General features: G+C 44.2%; 1 protein-coding gene across 6 annotated transcripts in view; it reads right to left on the bottom strand.

Moving 5' to 3' along the window:
- Window positions 1-9,874, bottom strand: part of TRAF3IP1 (TRAF3 interacting protein 1) — an 82,162-nt gene that overhangs the window by 65,028 nt on the left and 7,260 nt on the right. For 4 of the 6 annotated variants that reach the window (XM_077958010.1, XM_077958011.1, XM_015111482.3 and 1 more), the window contains exons 4-7: window positions 8,839-8,982; window positions 8,326-8,742; window positions 4,785-4,856; window positions 3,663-3,738 (exon numbers count right to left, since the gene is read on the bottom strand). In XM_077958010.1, coding sequence (XP_077814136.1) covers window positions 3,663-3,738; window positions 4,785-4,856; window positions 8,326-8,742; window positions 8,839-8,982 — 709 coding nt within the window. The remainder of the gene's footprint in view (window positions 1-3,662; window positions 3,739-4,784; window positions 4,857-8,325; window positions 8,743-8,838; window positions 8,983-9,874) is intronic. The other 2 variants (XM_077958008.1, XM_028831293.2) reach the window with 1 other exon arrangement.

The raw sequence follows: 9,874 nt of genomic DNA, 5'->3' as shown, positions 1-9,874 counted from the left end.
TATGTTCCTTCTTAGCTTTACAGTAGGAAGAGTTATGTTCTTTTTCAGGGGAAAGACTATTTTCACTGGTTTTAGGGTCCCTTCTTCCTGACATAAAATAGCACAATGAAAATATATATTAAACTTAATCTGTAATGTAATGTAAAACAGTTCACAAACAAATGAAATTAAAATGTACTCATTAAGGCAAAGTGATCAGCTCTGTATGCACTACTTAGAAATAAGCAAAAATTATAATATTCTTGGGCAGAATGCTTTCTGGATTCTGCAGGGATTCCAGAATGACTTTAAGAGTCTAAGTATGGCCGGGCACGGTGGCTCAAGCCTGTAATCCCAGCACTTTGGGAGGCCGAGGCGGGTGGATCACGAGGTCAGGAGATCGAGACTATCCTGGCTAACACGGTGAAACCCCGTCTCTACTAAAAATACAAAAAACTAGCCGGGCGTGGTGGCGGGCGCCTGTAGTCTCAGCTACTCGGGAGGCTGAGGCGGGAGAATGGCATGAACCCGGGAGGCGGAGCTTGCAGTGAGCCGAGATCACACCACTGCACTCCAGCCTGGATGACAGAGCGAGACTCCGTCTCAAAAAAAAAAAGAGTCGGCCGGGCACGGTGGCTCAAGCCTGTAATCCCAGCACTTTGGGAGGCCGAGTCGGGCGGATCACGAGGTCAGGAGATCGAGACCATCCTGGCGAACACGGTGAAACCCCGTCTCTACTAAAAAAATACAAAAAACTAGCCGGGCGAGGTGGCGGGCGCCTGTAGTCCCAGCTACACAGGAGGCTGAGGCAGGAGAATGGCGTAAACCCGGGAGGCGGAGCTTGCAGTGAGCTGAGATCCGGCCACTGCGCTCCAGCCCCGGCGACAGAGCGAGACTCCGTCTCAAAAAAAAAAAAAAAAAAAGGAGTCTAAGTATGTTTACCAATGTGATACCCTCACACCCTGGAGTAAAGGCTCATTCATCCCCTTGAGCAGAACACAGGGCTCCAGTGTCTCACACACCTCTGGGTACTCCAGTGTCTCACACACCTCTGGGTACTCCAGTGTCTCACACACCTCTGGGTACTCCAGTGTCTCACACACCTCTGGGTACTCCAGTGTCCCACACACCTCTGGGTACTCCAGTGTCTCACACACCTCTGGGTACTCCAGTGTCTCACACACCTCTGGGTACTCCAGTGTCTCACACACCTCTGGGTACTCCAGTGTCTCACACACCTCTGGGTACTCCAGTGTCTCACACACCTCTGGGTACTGGGCGTTTGCCCAAACGTGAACCTACTTAAGCAAGGCAGAATGTTCAGGCAGAGTGCCAGCTTTGCTGGGGGACCCACAGGGAAGTCAGTGCCCAGCTAGCAGGAGAGAAAGACAAGAGTCCACTGAGCTGTTGACAGCTCAGGGAATCTCAGTGTCAAAAAGCCCATAAATGTCTGGTAATAAAATCTCTTAAGATCATACAAAAGACCCCTAGAGCACAAGCTCACCTGTAAACACAGATGCACATATCGCAAGCGATTAGAAAAGAAGGGCAGATGATACAACTGTCTGCTTAGGAAGGCCAAAAAAATCAACAAAAGAACTACTGGATTAAGAGGCAACAACAGGCCAAGCACGGAGTGGCTTAGGGCTGTAATCCCAGCACTTTGGGAGGCTGAGGTGGGCGGATCACTTCAGGTCAGGAGTTCAAGACCAGCCTGGCCGACATGGTGAAACCCTGTCTCTATGAAAAATACAAAAAATTAGCTGGGCGTGGTGGCATACACCTGTAATCCCAGCTACTCGGGAGGCTGAGGCAGGAGAATCGATTGAACCCGGGAGGCAGAGGCTGCAGTGAGCCAAGATTGTGCCATTGCACTCCAGCCTGGTGACAGAGTGAGACTCCGTCTCAAAATAAATAAATAAAATAAAATAAATAAAATATAATAAACCAGTGAGCAACCACTGTGACCAACAGACATATCCAAGCACATGCAACGTGTTCTCGGAAGATGGGAACACCTTCATGAAGCTGAAGTTAGAGGTGTCTAATCTTCCTAAACTAATGAACGCATATATTTAACACAAATCCAATTAAATTCTGAGACGTTTGTTTATTTTGCAAGAGTGGAATTCTTGAGTCATGAAGTGCTTTTAAAATTCATCCAGAAGAATAAGCAAAGAAGATGGCTTAAAACTTTTCTGAAAAGAACAGTGATAGGAAACTAATAGTAAAAACAAAACAGTGGAAGTAAAAAACACCACACACAAAAAAGCCCATAACCCAGACTACAAAAGGCATCACAGAGCAGGAGAGAAGCGTTCAATTAAGAAGTGATCCTGGAATTACTGATGAATTATTCTGACAAAATAGATTCAGAGCCTCACCTTATACCATGAAGTAAAGTAAGACAGAACATAAGAAATTAAGTAAAAACAAGTATGATAAAACACAAATCTTCACCTCTCAAATCTCTGGACAGATTACCAAAAAAAAAGATTAGAGGCCTCAAGCACATAACAATTTAACACCCAGGCAAATCAGAAACCAAACTAAATGTAATTAGTAGAAACAAACTGAAAAAGAAACACTTATGCAAAAATTGGCAAACTGGCAGATGTCCTTAACATACAGTATGCGCATGCAAATCAGTAAGAATGCAGACTTCAGAAGTAAGAAGAACCCAGGGAAACCAAAGAACAGGCAGGTCAGAGAAGCCCAAAACATTCACACACGACAACAATTACCATTTCATTAATAATCAACTTTTTTGTTTTTCGTTCATCAAAATCAGCATGCCTTTACGACACTGGAGAAGGTGTGGGGTGAAGGGCCATTAAGGGCGCGCAGTAGCCATAATGCCATACCCTTTGTGCCAGCCACTGCGCTTCTGGAGACCCACCCCACAGCGTTCAACCAAAAGACAACAAAGGCTTCTAGCACAAAGCTGGTCACAAACGCATTACTAATTAGTGTGCACAAGTGGAACCTACCATTTAAGCCTCCTTTCTAAGGGAAAAATTCCCACTACTACATCTTGCCACCCTTCTTTAACTTATACAATTTAGGAAAAGGATGATTTTTCAGAAACAAGCACTGCTCATTCAAAGTAACTTCATACTTCAATGAAAAATAAGCCTCCAACGCCAGTGGCCTCCAACAGGGCCTCCCTGCATTTGCCTGACACTCTTGTGTTAGACAGGATTGTGAGGTACTATCCTTCAGCAAACCATAGGCCAGGCCTGCATGTTCGACTTTTAGCATGACTTCCAATCATAATTTCTGTGGTTTTTAAACACATAAACATTATCTGCCTACATGCTCTACGTCCAACCTGCACGAGGATTAAATGTAGGCTGCCAACGCAAAGGACACAACTACTGAAATGAAGATGGCTAAGTATTTCTGGAAAATGAAAATTTGATCACAACTTTTACATTTCAACACAGATCTCCAGCAAAAAGGGGCTACTCTGCCCTGATGTCATCAGCTCACACACTTGTGCACACAGGCATGTGTATGTAACAACCACAAATCTTCATTATTTCCACACGCTATTCATTCCCAGATACAGCAAGTCTGTTTTCCAGCCACAGGAGTTCTTTCCTACTAGACACTGGGATTAAGACAAAAAAAAAAAAAACTAATATCCATATTTTCAGCTACATATATAAGTTTTGCAGTACCTTCCACTGAATTTTTGGATCGCCGTTTTGATGTTTTTGTTGTCAATGACTTGGATGCTCTAGTGGAAATCTCAGTCTTAAAGAAAAAAGAATGAAAAGAAATTAATTGATGCATTACACAGCAATATCATAAGCAGGTTTACTTTTCAAGCTCTGCTTGAGGAAGAACAAGTATGAAATCCAGCAATAGTGCCCATATGCTTTAAAACTCAGTATCACTAAGGACTTAAGACCTGAGAGTGCGAATTACACGTAGGCCAAAAGCCTTTTCACACTATATTTAGAATTCCATCATTTTGTGCAGCCCTAAAAAGGTCAACAATCTGCTCACCACACTTTGAGAAGCACCGTCTTATCAGTTGTGCTTATGAGGACTCCACTTCTGTTGCTATATACTTAATTACTTAAATGCACTTGTAAGCAACTCTGAAGGTAAAAATTTATACGTATTTAAACAGAACACTAACCAAAGGAAACAGCACATCCTATTCCTCCCTCCACTGGCACAGTTCCAGTCTTACCACCTCTCTCCTCTAACTAGCCCCCCAGCCTCTACTCGATGCCTAACCCAGCTCCCCTGCAGCCTCATGAATACTTTCTGAAATGTGAATTGGACTACAAAAGTTGGCTTCAACCTCTCAGTGGCCCCTGCTGCTTGGGATGAGTGTAACCTCCACAAGATGGCCCATGTGGAGACCGTGGCGAGCCCCAGGAAACGCATCGTGGAGTCCTGAACAGGCCAACCAGAGGCTGGAGGGGTCTCTCCCACTGGCCCCATCTGCCTGGTGACTTATGCCTCTTCCAGACTCATCCTGAGTGCCACTTCCCCCTTCTCCCCAAAATGACAACCCTATTACACCACACATCACACTAGTCATATAAAGGCATAAGTAAACCCAGGAGTGCCCCACAGAAAATCAGAGAATACATACCCCCATCTATTTTACCAGGAGGTAAAGCATTTAACTCATTACTTTTACAACGAAATAAAATGGACCTATTACAGATAGGCCATGACCATGTGCTCCTTCCATGCCTCAGTGGACCAGGGGAGCACACAGCATTTACTGTTTCAACACAGCTACAAGTTGACATCTCTTAAAGTTATTTTTTAAAGTTTACCTCTGTTTCAGCCTTGGAGTCTTTAAAAGTTCCATCTGACAACTTTTTAGACATCTCCCCTGAGCTTGCTGACTATTAAAAAAAAAAAAAGTTCAAACTTTAGAATTATTCCAATCCGTAATATCTAAAAATATGCCAAGATATTTTCTATAACACTGACCAACAGTGAAATCATTCTTCCCACGAGAACACCACATCGCCAATCCACCTCTGATTGCCACAATTGTTACTGCTGCCTGCATTCCCCAAGAGTCTTCCAAGCCAATGGCAGGGAGATCTCTTCCCATAAGGGCAAAGTAGGTGGGCAAGGACTTCAAATATTCCTGCCTCTCAGGAAGCTATACGAACACGAATCCCTATGCCACACCGAATTTCCTGGAAACATATTGCAGGGAAACCTAGGGATCTGGAAGCTAGGGAGGGAATGAACAATATAAACCTCCGACACCCACAGAGAAACTGCTCCTAGCCGCCTCTGCTGATCACAGGCTAACTTCATTAACAGAATGGGGCAATTCTTTTTAAGCAAAGGCTTCAGACTGTAAGTGAGGAAAGCACTCTCATAACATAAACTACATGAAAACCGTAAACACCATCTCATCTCACGCCTTAAATCACTTCTCTAGAAGACATATCTCGGAGTAGAAGGAGTAGAACACATTATCTTCATTGAGATTTTCCTCCAGGAAGACTGAAAAGCAAAGAAAGCCTGTTCAATATTTCAACAATTCAATGTCCTCATAACTTAATTATGAAGGTATCAGATTTTATCAGCAGTAATTACCCATGACTGTAGGTTGGGCACTGCGCACGTGCTACCCATAAAGGAGGCAGTTAAGAGAGGGGCCTGGGACCCCCACGTGGCCAGTCTAACCTAGCACCTGTCCTCTCCACTGCACTCTTAATTTTCCGAGTGTTTTCATATCTACTATTTCACTTCTTCTTTGCAAAAGCCCATGAGGTAGCCTAGGATCTCGTCAGCCTCTCAACTAGACAGAAATAAAATGGGGAAGAGGATAAAGAATGACTGCGGCAGAACCGGGGTTAGAACTTGAGTCTCCTGCTTCCCCAGCATAGATGTGACTAAGGTCCCTGGGAACTGGGGTTCCTTGGGAGGCGCCTCACAGCAGCTCACACCTGCCTGGCGCTTTTTACCAGAGGAAAGGACGCAGCTGCCTTCCAGACCCATGCGGCTCAATGAAGCCCCCAGATTGTCCACAGAAGAGCCTGGCAAACAAAACCACCACGTGAGATCCACGCAAATCTCACGGCAACCAAGTAAGCACCAGCTTTGTGTAGGAAAAAATCACTTCGCCACGGTCTCAGACGCTTTTAAACAAAACCATCATTACACTTGGCTCTGATATGTTCCCAAATATCAGCCTCTAAGAATTTCTTTTTGTTGTTGTTGTTTGAGACAGAGTCTCGCTCTGTCACCCAGGCTGGAGTGCAGTGGCGTGATGTCGGCTCACTGCAACCTCCGCCTCCTAAGTTCAAACAATTCTCCTGCCTCAGCCTCCTGAGTAGCTGGGACTACAGGCGCACACCACTACACCCAGCTAATTTTTGTAATTTTTTTTTTTTTTAGTAGAGACAGGATTTCATCACCATGTTTGCCAGGAAGGTCTCGATCTATTGACCTCGTGATCCACCCGCCTCGGCCTCCCAAAGTGCTGGGATTACAGGCGTGAGTCATCATGCCTGGCTGAGCCTCTAAGAATTTCTTTGGAATGGTTTCTCTCTACTTAAAAAGCCAGTCATCTCATTAGCAGTTTTAGGGAACATAACGTGGGGACCCCCAATCCGAAGGCCTTGAGAGCTGAGGAAGGTTGGTCCCTTCCTAGGCTGCCTCATGCACAGCAAAATACACCAGAATATACCGGTGCCTCAGAAAAATCAGGTTCATGAAAAATACTTTTTCTTACACCTCTAAAAAGGAGCAAAAGATGGGGAATGTCTCTGTAATTTCTAAGACTCATAAGGAAAGCCAGGTTATGACACATATCATACAGTACATTACTCCAGGATGTGCAGTGGAGGGGGAATGAGTGACATTTTAAATAGTAAAATTCCAAAATGCCCCGTAGAACACTACGTTCAATTACGAACAAAACCACAATCTTGCCCGATAGGCACCCCCTATCCCATTGTGACCCACAGATCTCAAAACGGGCTTGTACTGACCCCCACAGGAAAGCCTGGTTTACAGGATTCCCCTCAGGGTCAGTCCTGTGGCACCCACCCCCCTCCCCTGGGCAGGCACACCCTGAGACGCAGTGCCACAAGACAAGATGGCTGTCCCAGGAGGAAGAGGCCATGGCACCAACCCAGGCCCTGCCCCTCACTGCCCGGCCAGATCAACTGGGCAGATCTGATCCCTTCCCGACCTCAGTGTCCTCCTTCCTAGCAGCTGGAGACCAGATGATTTCCAACATCTTCGCAGGATGCTTTACAATTTTACATTCCCCAAAGAATGGGTGTCTGGGAAAACATCCCCAACACATATGGTGGGTCCAGAAGGAATTCACACATTTAGAAAACAGTTTGAAACCAATAGGATTTTCTAGCAAACCCTAAATTTACCTGAAAATTTAATTAAACAAGAATTACAGTAAACTCCGGTCTTATTGTGCTTATCTGCTAATGCCTAAAAGCCCCTGAAAGCAGCCCTAATCTTTAATAACTGAGCAATGTCCATGCTCCTAAAGACGTCACATGCACAACTCAGACTGCACATAAACACTGCTTGCAGTGCTAAGGTGGAGGCTGCTCCAAAGCCTTCGGAGCAATACTGAGAGTGACACAAACGACACAAACGACACGCACGGGAGAAGCCACACATCTTAAAACACCTGCGAGACAAGGACAAGAGCAACGTGGCAAATCAGCTCAAACTCTGAAAAACGTTGATTTCTCTACAGGCCTGGTGGGGAATCATTAAACTCTAAAAAGAGCAAGCATTTAATAATATTTTCCTGACTTCCCCCTTCAAATTACCTTCTACCACTCCCAGATCAAAATTCCATAAAGGGAGACCTCAGAAACCACTATCAATTGATCGATTTCATCCAATGTTTCCTGATCTGAAAAGCCCATCACCCCTTGCCTGGATGCTCAATCCATTCCACCACCAGGTATTTACTGCAAAGCTGCTGTGTGTCAGACGCTCTACCAGACTGGGTATCCAACAGTGAACATGAGTGAAATCTCTGGCTTATGCTCTTAGGGAGCTTATAATCCAGCAGACGTCTCCCTAGACATGAAGTAGGAAATGGTTAAAAACTCACTGAATAATGCCTTAATAAATGATTGGCTGAACAATAAACTTCTATTAAGGGATGAACCAAAAAAACCCAAAACACAACTGACAAGAAATAAGTATCTCTTTGGGTTTCTATTGAGAATCCAAGATTGTCGTAATTTTAAATAGGCATAAAAGAAAACCAGTCTCCTAGTCACACTGTAAGAAAGATAAAAATCATGTCTGAGACCACCACAAACTCTTGCTAAGCAAAAGGCGAGGTTTTCAGGAAGACTTTACCTTTTTCTCGGGTTTGTCATGCTCTCTGTTCTTCTCCCTGTCCAGGTCCCGGGAGTGCTCCCCGTTTTTCACTCTCCGTCTGTCCCTGTCCTTCCCTTTGTCTCGGTCGCGCTCTCGGTCCCTGTCTCTCAGTCTCTCCTTCTCTCTTCCCCCCTCACTCTTTCTGTCTGTCTCCTTCTCACGCTCGGAGTCTCTGTCCCGCTCCCTGTTGCCTCTGTCTTTCTGTCGCTCGCTGTCTGGCCTGGCCCGGGCTTTGGGTCTCTCTCTCTCCCCTTCTCTGTGTCTGTTTCCGCCATTCTCCTTGGCCTTCCCCTTGTCCTTGTCCTTTTCTCTTGGCTTGCTGTCTTCTTTCAATTCTTCTTTCTGTTTTCGATCTCTGCTTGTACTTCTCTCTTTTATTTCAGAGTCTCCTCTATCCTACGAAATAAAAATAAAATCATTTATGAACGTTTTTACCTAAACTACAAAAAGACTCACTATTTCATTTTCAAAGATGTGCGACTTGCAATTCACCTCTGTATTTTTGTGAACTCTGGACTCCTCTTCTCGCACATTCTTATTATCCAATTCCTGAGATCTTGAGGTCAGTGAGGCCCGGCCTTTCACTTCTCCTTTCTCTCCAGCTAAAACCCTCCGTACCGCATCGTCACTGGAGAGCTTGTCGTCCAAATGGAAGGAAATGAGGTGTTAGGTGAAATGAGATCCGCACACGTAACAAATAGAACATCGCCATTGAAAGATAGCTCATGAGACAGATTCTCTGTCTACAATGAAATTCAAAGGATAAAATATTTTTTGAACATGTTATTATCACATACAAAGCACAGCATATCTTGATAACTATTACTTTCAGCACTTTGGTCATTAACAGTAGCATCCACCCAAGCTAAATGAATCCTGGTTCAAGTCTACCCAAGCTGTCAAATGTGAATGTGTGTGTTCAAGGTCAATAAAGCTGACCCATGCCTTAAACTTCTAATGGGATCGTAGAATCCCAGCCATAAGTGCCTTAAGATTTTATCTAACCACCTCACACCCATTAGGATGCTGCTCCTAAAAAAACACAAAACAACAAGCATTGGCAAGGATAAGGAGAAATTAAAACTCTCATGCACTGTTGATGGAAATGTAAAATGATACAGCCATTATGGAAAACAGTATAACAGTTCCTCAAAAAATTAAGCACAGATTTACCATATGACCCAATAATTCCCCTTCTGGGTATTTATCCAAAAAAATGGAAAACAGGGTCTTGAAGAGATATTTGTATATCCATGTTCATAGCAGCATTATTCATAATAGCTAAAACGTGGGAGCAAACTGTACCATTGACAGTTGAGTGGATAAACAAAATATGGTATATCCATCACAATGGAATATTATTCAGCCCTAAAAAGGGATGAAATTCTGATACATGCCACAACATGGATAAATCTTGAGAATGTTATATTAAGTGAAATAAGCCAGTCAAAAAAAGGACACTCTATGACTCCACTTATCCGAGGTCCCTAGAGTAGTCAGATTCATAGAGACAGAAAGTACAATGAAG

The sequence above is a fragment of the Macaca mulatta genome, chromosome 12 (genome assembly GCF_049350105.2).
Source record: "Macaca mulatta isolate MMU2019108-1 chromosome 12, T2T-MMU8v2.0, whole genome shotgun sequence".
Taxonomy (NCBI): domain Eukaryota; kingdom Metazoa; phylum Chordata; class Mammalia; order Primates; family Cercopithecidae; genus Macaca; species Macaca mulatta.
The sequence above is the reverse complement of the archived record's forward strand: the minus strand, read 5'-3'. Positions and strand labels throughout refer to the sequence as shown.